Genomic DNA, 21,211 nt, shown 5'->3' on the forward strand with positions numbered 1-21,211 from the left:
GACTTGTGTTTATTTTTCCCACCATGTTTCATCCCGATCCCTCCACTCTAAGTGTTTTCCAAGTTTTAGGGCCCCCCTCCCAACTCCCCGCCTCCATCACCAGATCTGGTCGGGATTTAAAATAAGAGCTCTAAGACACGATATCCTTCTAAACATCAAATTTCATTGAGATCCGATCACCCGTTCGTAAGTTGAAAATACCTCATTTTTCTAATTTTTAAGACTTACTCCCCCCCCCCGACTACCCCAAAGAGAACAAATAAGTTCCGATTATGTCAATCATGTATCTGGGACTTGCGCTTATTTTTCCCATCAAGTTTCATCCCGATCCCTCTACTCTAAGTGTTTTCCAAGATTTTAGGTTTCCCCCCTCCAACTCCCCCCAATGTCATCAGACCCAGTCTGGATTTAAAATAAGAGCTCTGAGACACAATATCATTCCAAACATCAAATTTCATTAAGATCCAATCACCCGCTCATAAGTTAAAAATACTTCATTTTTTCTATTTTTCCGAATTAACCGGCCCCTACTCCCCCCCCCCCAGATGGTCAAATCGGGAAAACGACTATTTCTAATTTAATCTGGTCCGGTCCCTGATACGCTTGCCAAATTTCATCGTCCTAGCTTACCTGGAAGTGCCTAAAGTAGCAAAACCGGGACTTTAGGTTTTCCCCCTCCGACTCCCCCCAATGTCATCAGATCCGGTCGGGATTTAAAATAAGAGCTCTAAGACACAATATCATTCCAAACATCAAATTTCATTAAGATCCAAATACCCACTGATAAGTTAAAAATACTTCATTTTTTCTATTTTTTGCGAATTAACCGGGCCCCCACTCCCCCCCAGATGGTCAAATCGGGAAAACGACTATTTCTAATTTAATCTGGTCCTGTCCCTGATACGCTTGCCAAATTTCATCGTCCTAGCTTACCTGGAAGTGCCTAAAGTAGCAAAACCGGGACAGACCGACAGACAGACCGACAGAATTGGCGACTGCTATATGTCACTTGGTTAATACCAAGTGCCATAAAAACCAAAAAAAATTACCTCAGGCGATAGTTTACTGAGCTTGATTGTTGGCTTTATCATTCAGTATCCTTAGAGCCTTTTGGCAGTTTAATCCAATTATCAGTTTTACACTCTTTACACTAGATTTATCCTTCTCTACAATTTCCACAACTCAACCACCATCAACAACTACTTTGCCAGATTTCTCCATCAGGTTTTCTTCAATCAAAATAGAACCACCACTATCACCATCTACTTGCATCATCTACATGATTTTTGTGAGGTTTATCCTTTGTCCTGTTTAAGCTTTTTTCTTTTACCTTTTTCTTGAGGCACTTTATCAAGTGTTTCTGTGTCATTTAAAATTGAGATTTGCTCACTACTTGGCATTTTCACATTGTTTTGTACAACCTGCACTGGTGAGCCAACACTACTTGGATTCACAATTGGAGAAAATTTGTGTGAAATCTGGTCATGTATTTGTGCTGGGAGCGTTGAGTCTGAGATGGGTGAATTTGTGACATCAGACTTTGTAGTGAAGTCCCTACACTCAAAGCAACAGAGGCAGGAGATAGTGGCGAAGGCACTGGAGACTACATTGGGGCATAAAAGCTCACGTGCTGCATTATCTAAAAGTTCATGATAAATATTTCAAAACAAAATAAAGAAAAGAATAACAACATATAATTAGCTACATTTGACATTGCACTAGGCGATTTTGGGGTGCCTCAGGTAATTGATGATGCTTCTGTAAGGCAATCTTTCTTCTTAAAGCGTCAGTTTTAACAACTTTAAAAACTTTGCCTACAAAATGCTGCCTTTTCTATGAAAAACCAGCTTGTCATTATCTATACTCTTTAAACACTGGAAAAAATACTGCATTTAAGCAGCATTAGATTTAGAACATACCTTTAATATAAAACAAAATATGTTACTAATGGTTTTGACACAAAACGGCATATTTTCTAAAATGGACAGAAAATACATGTTACAAATTATCCACGTCCTTATCTAACTTAATTATATTTTTTTGCAGATATTTTCACATATTGATAGATCTGTATGTCTGAAGGTGGTGATTTCGAAGAAGCCCTTGTAGTCTAACAAACAAAAACAACCAAATATGTCATAACTAAATAAAGCAAATCAACAATTAATTTCTAATCCACAAAATTAAAAAAAAAGGATCCAGCATTAAAGAAAAAATACAGTGTAGTAAATAAACGATTAAGAGTCCAATTTCAAATTATCTTAGAAGATAGGTTACAGTATGCCAAATCAAATTATTTGAAAGTTTGCTAAATTAAAATGCAATTAAGTATTGAGCTTTTCAAGGCTTGTAGTAGCAAAAAAAAGAATATTTGCAAAGATGGTAGATACATTCCCATAGGAAGGTAGATCTTTCTTCGCTGTTCTATGGGAAGGTCACCTCCCACCCGTCAGATGTAAAAAAACACCCTATTTGGCAATTCATAAAAAAAGCGAAAAATAGACAAATTGCCCCCCCCCCCAAATTTAAAACGTTTGGATAGTTTTTCATATAAGGATAGTCTTTTACACAAAGATGGTTTCAAGCAGTTCGTGGTAACGAACTGTAGTAAGGAGCGATCCGGCTCAATAGTACGAAACTCTAAAAAACGAAATTTTGACCGTGATCAGTCTTCTGGCAAAAAATATGAAATTCCACAATTTTGTAGATAGGAGCTTGAAACTTCTGCAGTAGGGTTTTCTGATACGCTAAATGTGATTCGTTAAGATTCTATGACTTTTAGGGGGTGTTTCACCCTATTTTTCAAAATAAGGCCAATTTTCTCAGGCTCGTAACTTTTTATATGTAAGACTAAATTTGATGAAACTTATATATTTAAAACCGGCATAAAAATCCAATTCTTTTGATGTATCTATTAGTATTAAAATCCCATTTTTTAAAGTTTCGTTTACTATTGAGCCGGGTCGCTCCTTACTACAGTTCGTTACCACCAACTGTTTGATTACATTTGAGGTTTCGGCATTTCTTTAAAAGGTTAATTTTATCCCAAAGTACGCTGAAAAATCAGAACCATTGCAATACAGTTAAAACTTCTTTGAGTAAAGCTTAAATGAAAATAAAAAAAATCAGACAAAAGGTTCCCCAGAAAGTGCCATTATACCAGAGATGGGCTGTACAACCGTAATAGTAACAAAAGGGTTTTTCCGAATTGTTCATGAGGATAAGCCTCATGAACAAAATATTGAAAGTTCTGGTGTCCTTTTTAAGCGACCAAAAAAAGTTGAGGGTCAACTAGCACTGCTCCTATCCCCCTCCCCCCAAAGTTGTTCCATCAAAGTTGTGGGATAGCCACTTTGTTGAGTATAGTTGAAAGGTCCAATAGCTACGCCTTTGAGGATCACATCACCTCCCACAGCCCCTAGGAAGAGGGGTGTAATTTACCTATTGTTTACGTATAGTACTTGCTATTGGGAAGCATACATACACTTTTGGGAGGGGTTATATTTCACAGGGATAGTTTTCTGTGGAGAGGGAAGTTTTAGGGGAGAATTTTCCAGAGGAAGCTTTACACTTCGAGAATTTGCGAAAATTCTTATACAAGATTCTTTACATTTGTTTCATTTTCTCTCTGTCGACTCAATTTCACACATGGAGATGTTCTGAGGGAATTGTCCCGGAGAGATTATCAGCGGGATTGGAATTGTATGAAGAAGCTTTTTGTGGGGGAGATTTCCTCGGAAAATCTCTGATACCTTTTTGAATGAAAATCAAGTAGTTTATTTTGATAAAATAAAATCTCAAAATTACAAAACGATTGTAACCGTTTGATTATTCATTTGTAATTTTGCACCCCTAGAATTTCTGAGGCCGGGGCAAATGCCCCCCCCCCAAAAAAAACACCTCTCAAGTGGCAAAATGCCAATTTGAAAAAAAGGAAACTTTTCTGTATAAACTAGGCTCTATAAGGCCTTTTCTCCCAATATCTAATTTTTTATTGTAGCGCCATGATCTATTTGCATCAAGATTTTTGCAACTTGCAGTTGCCATCTACTATTACCAAGGGGAATAATAAAAGTGCGTACATACCCTAAACTGAAATATTAATTATATATAATGGTGCTTGTCCTTAACTACCTTTTAGCAATTGCTACTTAGTAAACATCTTTTTTTATCCTTAGGTTTAAGTGTTCTTAATCCCCCTCCCTAAAAACAATCCTTATTGACAAATAACAATAAATGTGGCTACGATGTAAACATACCGCAGCACTTGCCAAAATTTCGAATGATTTTAACCATTGGGAACATTTCCAAAAAATGTAGATTGTTTCGTCATTGTTTACGTACAAAGTAGCTGTATCTGAGAGCACATTACAGATATCAACAAAAATATGATTAAAACCAATCTGTTGCTACGCAGCGGGATTAAAAAATAGAGAAGTTGAGTTCTTTTGCTTCTTGTAAAAAAAATGACTTCATGCATTAAACAATGGAGGGCTGCATACGATTATCTGGACAATAGGGCAGAGTGAAAAAAGAAGTAAATTTAGCTAATTAATTACTGTTTCTATTTTGATGCTTATTCAAAATATTTGAAGTTTAATGTTACCAATAAGAAGTTACCAGCCTGAGAAAATTTCCCCACATTTCAAAAAGTAGGAGAAATACCCCGAAAACATCAATCGATCTCAACGAAAATCATACCATTAGATTCAGCATATCAGAGAACCGTACTGTCGAGGTTTCATGTTCCTCTATACAAAAATATCGAATTTTGCATTTTTGGCGAGAAAAAAAAAATCAATAATAGGGCCCACCTGCCCTGAGTGTCAGGCGAGGCTTTGTACCCTATTCATAAGCTGAGACAATTGCATAAAAATGACAAAAAAACAAAACAATTAGATATAGGTTGAATGAAAAGCTTAGCTTAGGTTTAGCTTAGGTTTAATATTCGATAGTTATCTTTTTCACTTGTTTTTTTTTGTTTTATGGAATGAACACGGAGGAAGAAACTTCAATTTCACGGTAGTAATTTACAATTATTTAAAGAAAATACAACTGTGCTTTAGCTTATGACTAATATTTTCAATTTCTCTTTTTCAGGTTCTCTTTTAAGAAAATCTGATTCCAAGTAAGTAATTTTTTAATTATTCAAAGAAACAAAGAATAGTGCTTTAGTTCGCTTTAGTTAATCTTATAATAACTAAGATAAGCCTGTATAATTCATGCATCCAGAGAAACAGATCAGGTCGATTTGTCTCTTCACCTTCTGTTTGCTGCTAAACATTTGTTCGAGTGCTTTTATCAAGTAAGAAATCTCCATGACTGCTGTTATTGAGAAGTAAAAGAATAGAACAAAGCTAGTTTTTGTGACTAAGAAGAGAAAAGACTTGTCCGTTTTTCTTTTGTCGCCTTTTATTTGCTCTTCATTTTGTGCCATTCCCACACACCGGCTTCAACACAAATTTTTTTGAATTTGTCGCTCCTGGGACCACTAGAGAAAAAGAAACACAGGAAGAACAGGGTAGCATCTTTCTCGATATTACATTGTAAGAATTGGTAATCCTCATTACCTAGGCTGCTCCCTCCTCAACGCCCCGCTCTTCACGCTAAAGTTTGACTCTTTCTCTAAATTCTACCTTTTAAAATAGTAAAAAACTTTAGCGCAAAGAGCGGGGCGTTGAGGGGGGAACAGCCCCTTTCATAAGCGGAATAATTTCTGTTCGCTTTAAGTTTTAATGTCACTCCCAACTTTCATTTAAATTTTTTCTTTTAAATTTAATTTTTGAACGTTTTTGAATTAATATATGGTTGATTTTGGCTCTCTGCACATGACTAAAAATTTGTATTTTTTTGCGGGGTGAGGGGGCTAAATGGCTTTCTCTTAGTCTCTTAGTTTAGTTTTAGGTGCCCCCGCCCAATTTTTTGGCCACTTAAAAAGGGCACTAGAACTTTTAATTTCCGTTAGAATGATCCTTCTCACGACATTCTGGGACCACTGGGTCGATACGATCACCCCTGAAAAAAAAAAAAAAAAAAAAAAAAAAAAAAAAAACACGCACCCGTGATCAGTCTTCTCACAAAAAATACGGAGTTCCACATTTTTGTAGATAGGACCTTGAAACATCTACAGTAGGGCTCTCTGATACGCTGAGTGCGATGGTATGATATCCTATGACTTTTATACTTTTTTGAATTTTTTTTTTTAGTGTTCTTCAACAAAGAACTGAAATTAGAGACAAATAATCAATATATAAAAAAAAAATACAACGATTCATGCAAAGAAACGCTAATCGCATCTATTCATAAAATAATATATCTATTCAAAATTATTAGTCGTGGTGAAATATAAATTTTTTTCATTTAGTTTTTATTTTGAAACCAACATTACATGTTTTCCCTTAAACACAAGTTAGACCATGGCAAATACAAGAGCGCCATCTATTCCAAGACAAAGATAACTTTTTCAAGATCTGAAGCATAGAATAACAATGTGGTGTATTTCTTGACATTGATACCATTGTCCATTCCGAGGAGCAAAAGAATTTACTTGTAGCGTTCCGTTTTCGACATTTTGCTAGACAGCTTAAATCCTTTGTACAAAATATTCTCCTCAATGGGGGCTGTTTTTTCTTGTACGTAAAATGCTGTTAAAAATTACGTCCATATTCCGTTTTAGTTTTGTCTGACATCTACAATTTATTTTTATTGATAAATAAGAGAAAAATAAGAGAATACATATTTTTGTTTCGCGAGCATATGAACTGAATATTTATTTCACAAATGATATCCAAGTTAAAAACAAACAACTTTTGAATAAAAAAATATATCTTATCTATGAAATTTTTAAGTAGTTCATGCTTTCTTCATACTTACAGCATCATGTTTTATACCCCTTTCCAGATGCCTAAAATTTTAACCCAATACCCAATAGTATTTTAATATATTATCCCTCCACCTATAGAGAAATGCAATAGGCAAGTCTGAGTTTAACGTGGCACGTACAATCTACCTCTCAGCAATTTTTGAATCGGACATAAACTTAAGTACTCACAATCTAAATTCAAAAGAAATCTAAACCCTAGAAAATTTACTTGGTTAATAAATCTGGATTTTGGCGAATGTATAGTGAAACTGACTGCATACAAAATGGTCTTCCCTAGAAAATCAAGAAAGAAATTCAAAAGAGAGCAAATAATTTAAGATTAAATGTGTCTGACTGGACATAAGACCGATGGCCTAGAGTAATATCCTTTTTTTTAGTTCAGGTTCAAATCTTGAAGTTTGGAAATTTTTAACCGAAGGTCCTCTTTGCACTTATTTAGAACTTTACTGTTTAAAAATTTAGCAGAATGAAATAATTATTCTGAATCTTAGCAAACTATGTCATTTTAAGCTGAATCCCAAGCTTTAACTTGCTACATCTCTTTGAACTAAAATGACATGGATTTCACAAAAAACTTAAAAGGTTTTTCCAAATAGCAAAGACTTCAGCATTATTAGTTTCTAAGGAAGTTACTTTTGATAATAGCCAGAGCTGGAATAGTTCCATAATGCTGGATAATTATCAATAAAGCGCTGTATATAGAAGCCTTCTTAAACATTATTGTTTTCAATTCAATGCTAAAACTTCAACTAGAAAAAAATGAGGCGGTAGCCTCAAAATGAGCTTAGGTTTTATATTCAATAGTTATCTTTTTCACTTGTTTGTTTTGTTTTTTTTTTGTTTTTTGTTTTTTTTAATGAACACGGAGGAAGAAACTTCAATTTCACGGTAGTAATTTACAACTTATTTAAAGAAAATACAACTGTGCTTTAGTTTATGACTAATATTTTCAATTTCTCTTTTTCAGGTTCTCTTTTAAGAAAATCTCATTCCAAGTAAGTAATTTTTTAGTTATTCAAAGAAACAAACAATATTGCTTTAGCTCGCTTTAGTTAATCTTATAATAACTAAGATAAGCCTGTATAATTCATGCATCCAGAGAAACAGGTCAGTTTTCTTTAGTATTTCCTTGCCTTTATGGTTAACCGCGTTAGCTACTTGTCCCACTACACTTATTCCGTGATTTACCGGTAAAACTAACTGGAGTTTAGAATCAATAATCATACAACATAATGTTTCAAAAGATATTTCATGTTCATCAGGAGCGTAATTTGCTATGGGCCAGGGGGGAGGGGCGAAACAGCCTGCTCCAGATCCCGGTTTGCCCCCATTCCCAGCGCAAGTTTACTTTCTACTAATAATCTTTTAATAACTAAGAAAAGCCTGTATAATTCAAGCATCCAGAGAAACAGGTCAGTTTTCTTTAGTATATCCTTGCCTTTATGTTTTTATTCCAAAGCTAGAAAAAATGTCAAGTGTCACCCAATACCAGATGACACTGATATCTTGATGACTTAACCGCGTTAGCTACTTGTCCCACAAAACTTATTCCGTGATTTATCGGTAAAACTAACTGGAATTTAGAATCAATAATCATGCAACATAATGTTTCAAAAGATATTTCATGTTCATCAGGAGCGTAATTAGCTATGGGCCAGGGGGGGGGGGGGGCAACAGCCTCCTCCAGATCCCAGTTTGCCCCCACTCCCAGCTAAAGTTTATTTTCTACTAATAATCTTGTAATAACTAAAATAAGCCTGTACAATTCAAGTATCCAGAGAAATAGGTCAGTTTTCTTTAGTATATCCTTGTCTTTATGGTACTTTATGGCTCATTTTCCTTTTTTCACTGCCATTTTCACTGGAATTGGAAACATTGGCTCCAACTCCCCCCCCCCCCCAGGATTTTGACAAAAATTACAACACTGATGATTGAGATCTAATGAAAAACCTGGATTTCAATTATCAGCGTTCTCATATTCAATTATTTTATTTTTCATGTTTTTAGTTCTTTTCCTAGGAATAGGAAAAAACTGGTTATTATATAAATTGTCCAGAACTGCTTTTTCCTTTGTCTACGAATCAATCGGTTTTAATATTCTACGGCAAAATTCTAGCGGCATTGTGCAGTTTTGAAGAGCCTGTTTTGCATTGTATTTGCTAGTTTGTTAAGTGCACCATTTTGTCGGTATTTTTTCCAAAAGCTGAAAAAGGGTCATAGCTGACCCCATGCCAAATTTTCTATTCCTCTTAGAGTTTGTTTCAATTTCTTGTTTCACTGTCAATAATAAAAAAAATGAATTAAAAAAGGAAAAAAATGTTTTCACATTAAATGCAACCATAATATTTCGTTATGTTTGTAATTAACGTAAAATTAAACCAAGCTACCTTTAGATACTAGATATTTCGGGGTCGTGAGAAAGCAGTTAGCTCCATACCTCAAAGTCCATATCCACCCCGTTGATGTTACCATCCTCAACAGGTTTTATAACCCCAGCATGCAAAAGTATAGTGTAGAAATTAATAATGGGCTGTCGAACTTCCAGTTGCACCAGGGAATGTCTTTCATAATTTACTTCGTCCAATTTACTCAACAGCCAATTGACAAGCATTTGACCTAAAATGATGATTAATATGAAACTTAACAGTTAACGCATATAGCCAAATAATTACCCTCTCAAAAGAGAGAACGATTTTTTTTTTTTTCAAATTCTTTTGTTTCAGAAAAAAACTGAATTGGATGATAGAATTTAAACTTGTAAATTTGAACATGCTATGCATAGAGGGGAAAGTCAATAATTTGTAATTTCAGATCCTGATTTGAAGAGCAGTCAACTCTAAATTCCATTTTCTTAACTTAACTTAGAGGTTTGAAGCATCGAATTTTGAAGCAATTTAATGCAAATTGGAACATTATGTAATGGTCTCAAGAGTGGATGCATCAGCGCCATCTATTTCAAAACAAAGGTAACTTAGAGGTTTGAAGCATCGAAACAATTGATAGCAATGTGTCCACCGTTTCCACTCTATGGATTTCCCCCCTATAATGGGGATTTTGAGGTCTGTTAGGGGAAGGCTTTTTCATTTAGGGATTTTTGGATTTTTAAAGTTTCCTAGATTTTTAAGGAATTTCTAGGTTTTTTTCTAAATCTAGTGATCTTTCACGTTATTGCACATAGATTCATTATTCGATCAAACAAATCATACAGGAAGCTAACTAATGGAAAAAAAGAAAATAAGTGATCTATTATGCCTCCCAACATGTGTCAAATTAGTATTTACGCAAATATACCGCCTTCGAAATTTCCGATTTCCCACTATATCAGATATAGACCTCAGAGCGTTATCATCAAGATCATAAGCGAACCTAGTTAATTGCAAAATTGCAAATATGTTCTATGTTTCCTATTTCACAACATTTGCTCAGGTCAGTTTTTTCTTCATGTTTAGGTTTTTTTTTCTCAATAATCTATCACTTCCAAATTAGATTTTTTTTTTTTTTCCTCTTAAAACCTTTGAAAGTGGACTGGATATGAATAGACCCTCTACATCAGCAAATATATCAGAAATGAAGTTATTGAAAAAATGAAGGTAGCTATACATTAAATATAATTTTCTGAATGACAAAAAAAAGTTATTGAAAAAGAAAATTCGACTTGGTGCTTTTCAAAATAAGATTTGTAATATAACTTGATAAGTTAATTCGATAAAAGATTGATGACTGAAGTCGGTAGGGAGTAAGGGGGGTGGGCTATATCCTCTTGGAATTGTTTAATGGTTTTACTTTTTTACTTCTAATATATAATCGATACTCAATTAATTCTCCAAATCCTCTTGTTTGCAATTGAAATACCTAATAATCACGAATAACTTCCTATTCTATAGAGGTTTCAAGCTCTTATATACAAAAATGAAATTTTTTAAATTTTTTGCCAAAAGAAAGATCAAGGATCTGTTTTTTTCTCAGGGATGATCGTACCGAACCAATAGTTCTAAAAAATCAGGAGAGGGCTGAACTGAATGGAAATTAAAGTTTCTAGTGTCCTTTTTTATGTGACCAAAATAATTGGAGCGCATTTTTTGCACTCGTCCTTTTTTCTTAAAAAAAACACCCCCCCCCCCCCTCGAAAATGTATACCCCAAATACCCTGATACACAGAAGAAAATTTTGTACAATTTTTACAGATTTCCATCTAAAAAATAGAAAAACAACCCTAAAGTACAGTGTAATTACTGGTACACAAGCAAAAATTTTGAAAATGATCTTTTTAAACTTTTCATGGATAAGATTTGTCCCACCCTTCACAAATTTTGATTGGCATCAGTCTCATTGTTTCTTTAAAAAAAAGATCTAAAGGAAATATTTTTCTTCCAATATATTTCTATTCATTACTGACAATTTGCTAAAAAAAATTTCCACAAAATAAGTTTTTCAAGGAAAAGTAAAGAACTCCATTAAACCAAAAATGAGCACAAATTGAATCAAAAAATTTACCTAGCGTAAAATCACCACAAATCAGCATCAATAAATAGATGAAACCCCAAAACAAACAGAAATTACGATAAAAAACCGAGTCAAACTCAAAACGAGCAGAAAATAAAATGATTAAGACTCATAGCCCTTACGTCTGCCCAAGGCCAGAATATAATTTGCACTTTACTGGAAAAAAATTCAATGTTTTCACTTTAATAACCTTAATAGATAGAAAACAATTCAGATTTTAAACAATAAATATGAGCATATGTATATTAAACTGACAACACATATTCTTTTGTATTTTTTTTTAGAGTGCAAATTACACAAATATTCTAATGTTGGACTACTAGTTTTGATTTCACTTGTATGTTTTCTCCATATGTGGTCAGCCACATTAAATTTACACCCCCCCCCCTCCCAACAAAAAAAAAACAACAACAAAGAACAAGACAGATTGTGTCAGTAATGTAAAGTAAAATTCTAATTGAGAGGCTTTTGTCTATCTTAGATAGCAGTCAAAGAAGGCAAAGAAAACTCAGAAATGAACCAAGAAATTTGATGATCCCCTGGGAATGAATTTTGAAAAACCTGTTCCTACCCATCCCCTCAAATAGGCATTGACCTTTTATAGTCTGTGTAACAGGCCAAGCAGTTTGAGAAAGTATTTGTTTAAATTGAAAACCTTAAAATGGCATAAAATCCTCCTGAAATAGTAATTGTATTATCACAAACTAACCCTAGGCTAGTCCCAATGGAAAAGAGACAAAAAAATAGCACTAGACCAAAGTGTTTATTATCACATTCAAAAAGATTAGGTAGGCTATAATCCTATCATCTAGCCTGGGCCAATCTAATCTTTGGTAAAAGTCTAGTTTAGTGACTTCTTGCTATCTCAGAAAGGGGTTAGGTTAGGAAATGAAACTGTCAGGGATGGGTCTACACTCTAAAGTATGTACAGGGAGGTATTTTGAAGTATCTACCTCTACTCCCTCTCTCTCTAGAGGGTCCTGAACTTTGATGACCATAAAAAAATGTGTGTAATAAAAGTGAAACCTTGCAAAATAGATCTTTTGCTTGTATGAAGTACAACAAAACTGTTTTCAGCTTTACAACTTTGCTCAATCCCAATTTATAAGGTTTTAAAGATATGCAAATACATCTCCTAAATTTTGAAAAAAAAAAAAACATTGATATGGCTCAGAATTCTGATCAAGTAACAAGAATTGCATTTTCAGAACTAAAGGCAGAGAAAAAGCAACTGCTAACTGAAAATTAAGGTGAAATGTTGTTTTGTCAAAACTTTAATAGGTAGGCTATAGACCTGTCATGTAGTTGAATTTCAGGCCCCTCTAGAGGGAGGAGTGGAGGTGGGTAATTTAAAATACTTTCCTGGGATATACTTTAGCCTGTAGAACCATCCCTGAAAGTTTCATTTTCCTAACCTAACCCCTTTCTGAGATAGCAAGAAGTCTATCTAGCCTTCTATCTAGATAGCAAACTAGAATTTTGCCCAATCTTCTAATGCAGAGGGATGAGGATGGGCAGAGATAGTAGCTTGATATCATTTTCCAGGGTTATATTTTAGGTTATTTCTGAAAGTTACCTTTATCTAACTAAGCTAGGTTTCTTTCCAAAGTAGCAAAAAGCCACTTAACTAGAACTTTACTGCAGTACAGGTGTAGTCTTGGGCTATATCTGGCCTGTCAGCCCTGGGGGCAGGGGGTTTCCATGTTAGTTGGCCATTACAGGCACACCTGCAATCACTAGCCTACTAGGTTATAAGCCTATATCTGAGAGTATAGATTAAGAATTCAAAGGATGAAATTCTTTTTCTGGTAAATAGGCCTAGCCTACAACAGATTCTACATCTGATTTAATTTACACATCAAACTTAAAGCCTTGAAATGGATCATGAAGTAATATAGTCTACTTTGTTATTTTTTGAAAACCTTAATCAGAAAAATAGACTAGGACCCATATCAACATTTTTATCTGATTCATTTTAGATTTCAAAGTAACCTTAACCTAACAGTAAGGCCTATGGTATCATATAAAAGTGCCTGTTGTAATTGAAAACAATAGGCTATTTATAAGGAATAGCCTATTATAATATTCCTGTTTTACCAAATCGCTAGATCTATAGCATTCATCTCAATAAAAGAAACATAAGCCAAGACTAAGAGAAATACGACAAAAATAAGCTAGTCTAATATGAGAAAAAACTCCAATTTTTCTTTCCCGCCATTTTTTATTTGAAATATGGCCGGTTTTATGTTAAAATATGAAATTTTTATCGAAAGTGATAAAATCCCTTTCTCTTCTACGCTCAACTACATACGAAAGTCGTATTTGTTATGTAGTATTTTAATGTCGTGTTATGTCGTATTTTTATGATTGGTAAATGACGACTTACACCTACTGACGACACGACTGCGTGTCCATGGATTATTCTTTATGGTTGATTGTGTGTGGCTATGCTGTTTGACCTGTGTGATTGTATGGATGAGTGGGGTTAAGGCCTCATTCAAGTGCTGATCTATATTAATCACTAATGTAAGAAAACAGTCTTCCTTTTTCCTTCTGTCTTTTTTTATGTGTTTGTGCTGTGGCACTGGTGATTTCTCTTCTCATATATATATATATATATATATATATATATATATATATATATATATATATATATATATATATATATATATATATATATATATATATATATATATAGAAACAGATAGTAGCGAGTAAAAAAACGGTGTTTCGTGCCGCTGTTTGACAAGCTAAAATTTTTTACCAACTGGATGAAAACATTGAAGCAGGGCGCTCGGCCTTTCCCCATACGTGAAACCTTTGAATATCATGTGTCTTTGCTTGAAAATGTATACCTTTGCGCCATGATGACAAATTCCTATTATTTTGATTGAATGCCTGTTTTGCATCTTCAGGCAATTGGCTATAGATCAAAAGTAACTGCTTTGCCCTGTGCAAGAATACTTGTGATCACTTCTTTCCCGGGAATCATAGGAAAAAAAAATATCATTTGATTAGAAAAGAGCCAAAATAAGTTATTTCTTTCACTAGCCTAATCTCTTTCCATTTGCAGTAAAATTTACGTACTTATTCTGTATTGTTTCTTAGCGTACAGGAGCCATAGTTCTACTAAATATCATTAGAGTTTACAAGAGTTTAGGCCACCATAGCATATAATCTCCAAAACTATGTTCAAGCTGTATAATCAACTTTGAAATAGAAATCTGAAGAGGTTGATTTTGCCCATAATCGTTCTGATTTCTATATAAAGTGATCACATTCTGTTTCTTTGTAACTCCACATACTTATTTTTTCTCTCTATTTAAATTTTGGTGATGTGATAACTAGTGATTCCCCACCCACTTTTTTATCTGACTGCCAAATCCTCAAAAATCTTCATCACCTGTGAGCTTTGTCACTTCCTCGTATCAGTCACAAATTAAATGTTTTTTTCCCGAAATAAAAATCCTAAGGCAGAATTTCCAGTCTTAATTATGGAGGCCATAACTTAAAGAAAAGAAATAGATGGAATAATGTCTATCATTGAAATTTTTGAAAAATTTAAAGATATTGAAAGTACTACAAATTCATTCTTTTTTGAATGAAATTCAAAAAATTTCATTCAAAAAAGAATTTTCAAAAAGAAATTCAAAAAGAATTTTCTTTTTGAAATTCAAAAAGAATGATTCATTTCCTTGATTTTTGTCTAGGTCATATGAAAAAATTTGAATAATTGTTTAATTTTAATATAGATTGTGAATTGGTAACTTAAATACATGAGAGCCAGAATTAATGTAGGATAAGCTTGTTTTGGTGTTATTTGGTTGTTCTACATTTGCTTGTTTTTTCATAGGCATATATTTTGGGGGTGATACCTAACACGAGGATACAGTAAGGATTTTATGGTAGGCACGCCACTTGCCTGGGTAGAGAATTTAAAGTGCCGACACCCTATAGGCAAGTGTGTATTCTCCTGATGAGCCCTTGTGGTGGGTTGTTGCCTCTGAATTATTTCTGAGTACCTACTGAGTCATCTTCTCAGTAGGGGCCCATCCCAGGCCACTCAGCGCGTCCCCAGGTGGCGGATAGAGGAAAGCCTTGCAGATATGCAGGGTACCTCCGGTGGTGATGGAGGCGCGGACCAAGGGGGGACCCAGCCCCTGGGGGTCCTGAAATATAACTGGGATACCCTCGCCTGGGGGACATAAATTCAGGCGGAGGAGGAAGAAGGCCCCTCTGATGTAGACTGAGCTGGGCCCACCGGCGTGTAGATATGTCTCGTCAGCTTCAAACCTTCTCCCAACAATGGGTAAAATCGTATGGTATGGCAGATTATCATCGTGGGAGGATACTCTTCAGGAGGACAACTGCGAAAGGGCGGATGATTCAGCGACGAACAACGGCCTCTGCAAGTTGACGGAGAGGAGTGGCTTACCGCCATCTCCTAACCAGCCTTGAAACCTCTCCTTTTAACAAATGAATTATGGGCTCTATAAATCAAAGCAGAATTACTACCGCGTCCGGGGAAACCGATGAACCTAGCAATTTGATGATGATTAAGATGATGGCGAATGGAAGTAATATGGAACATACTACCGCGTACGGGGAAGCCAACAAACATGCTACCGCGTACGGGGAAGCCGACGATCATAATAGACCTATGACGACCCCCGGACGGGATGAGGATACCCTGCGACTCATCTCCACTAAAACTGTGCTCAACATAGGAACACTTACACCCGGACTCTAGCCAAACCAGGAAAAATAGATCTACTACTGAGAGAACTAAACCGATACAAGTGGGACTTAGTCGGGCTGTCTGAGACACACCTCCCCCGAACCGGTGAAGAAACTATCTCTGGAACCTCCCTCCTACTCTCGGGACGCACCGATGGCACTCACAGACAGGGTGTTGGATTCATCCTCTCACCAACTACAAAAAAGGCGCTGATCTCCTTCACGCCCGTATCAGAAAGGATAGCAACCATTAGACTAAAGGGATCCGTGTCAAACCTTACCATCATCCAGGTATATGCTCCTGACTCTGCCCGAAGCGATGAAGAATGCGAACAGTTCTACTTTCAACTTCAAAGTGTCACCGACCAAACACCAAAGAAAGATATGCTCATCGTCATGGGTGACTTAAACGCTATCACGGGCAACGATCAGATTGATCGAAGAGATGTAATGGGACCGCATGGCCACGGCCGACTGAACGGAAGAGGTGAAAGGCTAATTAGTTTCTGTAGTGAAAACGACCTGTATATAACTAACACCGCCTTTAAACACAGACACTGCCGTAAGGTCACCTGGAGATCCCCCGACGGAGTAACTGAAAACACGATAGACTATGTGCTGATATCTAAACGCTGGAAGTCCTCAATAATGGATACTGTATCCCTTCCTGGCGCAGACTTTGATTCGGATCACTCACTCCTGATATCCAAACTCAAGCTAAGACTGAAACGACTCCCAAGACGACAAGAATCCCTAGATTTCGGACAGAGCTGCTTAGCGACCCCATAAAAAAAGGCGCCTATACCACCAGCCTATCGTCAAAATTCCGAGCTATCCTAGAGAACTTCACTCCTCTCACTACCGTCGAAGAGATTGATCAACTGGCTGAGCATGCAACTTCTGCAGTTTTGGAGACAGCAAATGATGTCCTCGGAAGGAAAACGAAAGACGAAAAGCCGTGGATTACTGAAGAAATAATCCAACTATGTAACCAAAAGCGTCTCTGCAACAACAAAGCTGACCCATGCAGCCGAGACACCTATAAATATCTCAAAAGGAGAATCGAACGGGAAGTCCGAAAGGCCTTGCGTAACCATGTTACCGAGAAATACAAGGAATGCGAAACCCAGTTTCGGAACGGAAACAGTCAAAAACTCTTCAAAACAGTTCGTGAACTGTCTAGCAGGAAAGATCCCATCTCCACAGCAATCCTAGACAAACAAAACAACCCCATCAACGACGCAAAAATGAAGCTCGAACGATGGAAGGAATATTTTGAAGATAAATTAAATCCGCAGATCATTGCCGATCCCAGTATCCTAAACTCCTTCCCCATTAATGATCGAGAACCTCCACCACCACTCTTAAAATCAGAAACTGAGGCAGCGATAAGATCCCTGAAACGAGGGAAGGCCCCAGGACCGGACGGTATCACTGCTGAACTAATTAACATTGACTCAGAGGACGTCGTCGAATTGTACCACAAAGTTGTGTCAGCCGCATGGTCAACGGGCCACGTCCCACAGCTATGGTGTGAGGCAGCAGTGGTCCCAATCCACAAAAAAGGCTCAAGAAGAGAGTGTGAGAACTACCGCCTGATCAGCTTGACCAGTCATCAAACTAGAATACTGACCAAAACTCTCCTACGTAGAATCCAAGCAATTACAGCCTCCGTTCTGGGTGAATACCAAGCTGACTTCCGACCTGGACGATCGACCATTGACCAAATCTTCACCGTTCGCTAGCTTATGGAACACTTTGTCGAGTTCAACAGAGACCTATATCATCTCTTTATTGACTTTCAGCAAGCCTTCGATTTAATCTGGAGGAAAGGTCTGTGGCACATCCTAAGACATTACGGTATCCCCGACCAAATCGTCACGATTATTGAGAATATATACAGCCAATCCAGAAGCCGGATACTCACCACTGATGGACTCTCTGATGAATTCTCAACATCCTTGGGAGTTTTACAAGGATATATTCTGTCGCCCCACCTGTTCAACCTGTTTCTTCATGCCATACTGTCACTGATACCAGATGAACATGGAGCCAAAATAGGAGGAGTCCTAGTAAACAAGCTCGTCTATGCTGACGACATCGACCAGCTCTCTACAACGGCCGCTGATCTCCAAAGACAAGCAGAATGTCTGAATGAAGCCACAGTTTTACAAGGATGTATTCTGTCGCCCCACCTGTTTAACCTGTTTCTTCATGCCATACTGTCACTGATACCAGATGAACACGGAGCCAAAATAGGTGGAGTCCTAGTAAACAAGCTCGTTTATGCTGACGACATCGACCAGCTCTCTACAACGGCCGCTGATCTCCAAAGACAAGCAGACTGTCTGAATGAAGCCACAAAACCTTTTGGCATGCAAATTAACGCCAAAAAAACGAAAGTTATGGTCACGTCACGCCAAAAACAAACAGCTACTCCTTCCATAATGATTGACGGCCAGCCAGTTGAAACGGTCGACCAATTCGTCTACCTGGGCAGTCTCCTCAAAGCGGACAATTGTCATACCTCCGACATCAAACGCCGCCTAGCTCTTGCTAGCTCCAGTTTTAAAAGACTCACAAATATCTGGAAATGCCGAAACTTGTCGAACCAGCTGAAAGTTCAACTTTTCAACAGCCTGATTGTGCCAATTGCTATATATGGGTGTGAGACCTGGACCTTGAAGATCGAAAATGAGCACAGCCTACTTGCATTCGAGATGAGATATCTCCGTCGCATCGCAAGAATCACCAACACTGAACATGTGACCAATGAGGAGGTGCGAAGACGGCTGAAGTCCCCCGACACAATCCTAAATAAAATCAAACGACAACAACTGCGATGGCTCGGGCATGTCAAGAGAATAGACCACGACCGTCTACCAAAAATCTCCCTCGAAGGAACCATAGACGGATCTCGACCACGAGGATAACCTAGCAAGAGGTGGATTGAAAACTTTGAGCGAAAGCGCATCGTTGAGTTGACTCGAACTGCACACGATAGAACAACGTACCGAGCCCTAGTTCATGCCCTGTCAAAAGAAGTGCCCCCAAAACGTCATCGAGGATGGACGGGACTTAGGATAAGATAAGTAAAATAGTTTTTATTGTTTGGTAAATGACGACTTATACTTATTGACGACATGACTGCCTGTCCATGGATTATTCTTTATGGTTGATTGTGTATGGCTATGCTGTTTGACATGTGTGATTGTATGGATGAGTAGGGTTAAGGCCTCATTCAAGTGCTGATCTATATTAATCACTAATGTAGGAAAACAGTCTTCCTTTTCTCCTTCTGTCTTCCTTTTTTTATGTGTTTGTGCTGTTGCATTGGTGATATCAATGCTTGTCGCAAAAACACCAAAATACAAAATCATAATACTAATCTAAAGTAAACTGGCAACGACACACTAAACTACAAAAAGCTCTAAATAACACGAAGCTACGCAACACAAGCATCTAAATAAAAAGGCGTATTTACTAATGCACTCTTAAAAATTCGAACAGTCTCTGCCTCGACAACCTCCAAAGGCAAACTATTCCGTGGTCCGGCAACTCTACTAACGAAAGATAATTGACCATTTTTTTAATTAGTTTTGGGGGATTTAATTTGAAATCATGCTGACGAGTAGAGTGATAATGGCTAAATTTGAAAAATAAATTTGGATCAAAACCATCTACTCCTTTAAGTATACGAAACACATTTATAAGGTTACTACGACATCTACGAAACTTCAACGACAGGAGTTGAAGCCTAGAAAGTCTCTGCAGATAAGAAAGGCGCTGAAGGTATGGGACCATCCTAGTGGCCTTTATCTGAACCTTTTCCACTCTATGCTCATCCGTTAGATTTAATGGAAACAAAACCGAAGTGTTATACTCAAGAAGAAGGCGGAACATTGATTTATATAGTAGTAAGAAATTACGAAGGTTAAACTTACTAAAGCTTCTCATTATAGACGACAAACGATAATTTGCATTCTTTACAATTTCCGAAACATGCTTATCAAATTTCAATTTGGTATCAAAGTAAACGCCAAGGTCACGCACTATTTCGTTAGAAGGGATACATATGCCAGACATCTGGTAAGCATGCACAGGTGGGAGTTTACGAGCATAGTGTAGAACAACACACTTAGAAGGGTTTATGAACATGGAATTAGATTCGCACCGAGTCAAGAGAGTCAAGATCCTCCTGTAAAAGTTGCACATCGTTTTGGTCTCGTACTGGTTAAAAAATGTTTAATCTTAACAAGTTTATCTTGACAGTAGAATGTTGAACAGAGGAAAAAACAAATTGATGAATAAACAAAATAAAATTGGACCCAGGCAGCTACCCTGGGGGACTCAGCTTAACACATCAATTGAGGATGACATAGCTTCACCAACAACCACCTCTTGAGTTCTTCCAATTAGATAATGAGCAATAGATGGAATTGTTTTTTTACTCAATTTATAAGCTGAACATTTTTGAAAAAGGATGGGCATTGAAACTTTGTCGAATGCCTTCGAGAAGTCGATATAAATGCAATCAAAGGGTATAGCTAAATCGGCAAAACGTTGAAAATCCAAAATAACTTCAAGAAGCTGAGTATTACAAGACCTACTTTTTCGAAAACCATGCTGAGTAGGATTCCAAAGATAATATTCGCCAAAATACTTTTGAACGCGTGAAACAATCAACTTTTCCATCACTCGGCAGAAAATAGACGTAATTAAAATCGGGCGATAGTTTTTAAAATCCGACTTGGAGCCACTTTCATGAAGTGGCTTTACCAAGGCCTTCTTCCACCCTGAAGGACACAATCCATGCACCAAAGATAAGTTAAATATATGGGTAAGCGGTTTTACAATTTCATGACCAATTTGTATTCATTATGTTCGGAAATTATCTATATCCGTGTATTAGACGTATCCAATTTTGTATGAATAGCATAAACTTCAGCTATTGAGAAATGCGAACCATCAAATGGAGCAAGAATGTCCGACGACGCAATCAACTCTACTTGAGATGCAAAATTAGCTTCATTTGAATGAATTGGCTGTGTTTTAACAAAAATTGAAGAAAAAAATTGATTAAAAATA

The 21,211-nt window shown here is 36.7% G+C and overlaps 1 protein-coding gene across 6 annotated transcripts in view; it reads right to left on the reverse strand.

Moving 5' to 3' along the window:
* Positions 1 to 21,211, reverse strand: part of LOC136042062 (uncharacterized) — a 79,778-nt gene that overhangs the window by 7,288 nt on the left and 51,279 nt on the right. For 3 of the 6 annotated variants that reach the window (XM_065726933.1, XM_065726928.1, XM_065726934.1), the window contains 2 exons: positions 9,321 to 9,499; positions 1,213 to 1,639 (listed from right to left, as the gene is read on the reverse strand). Coding sequence is in view for 2 of the 6 variants with exons in the window: in XM_065726934.1 (XP_065583006.1) it covers positions 9,473 to 9,499 (27 nt within the window). In the remaining 4 variants the exon portion in view is untranslated. Of the gene's footprint in view, positions 1 to 1,212; positions 1,640 to 6,059; positions 6,224 to 9,270; positions 9,500 to 21,211 lie in introns of those variants that run through there. The other 3 variants (XM_065726935.1, XM_065726929.1, XM_065726930.1) reach the window with 3 other exon arrangements.

This window comes from Artemia franciscana, unplaced genomic scaffold (genome assembly GCF_032884065.1).
Source record: "Artemia franciscana unplaced genomic scaffold, ASM3288406v1 PGA_scaffold_58, whole genome shotgun sequence".
In the NCBI taxonomy this organism is placed as follows: domain Eukaryota; kingdom Metazoa; phylum Arthropoda; class Branchiopoda; order Anostraca; family Artemiidae; genus Artemia; species Artemia franciscana.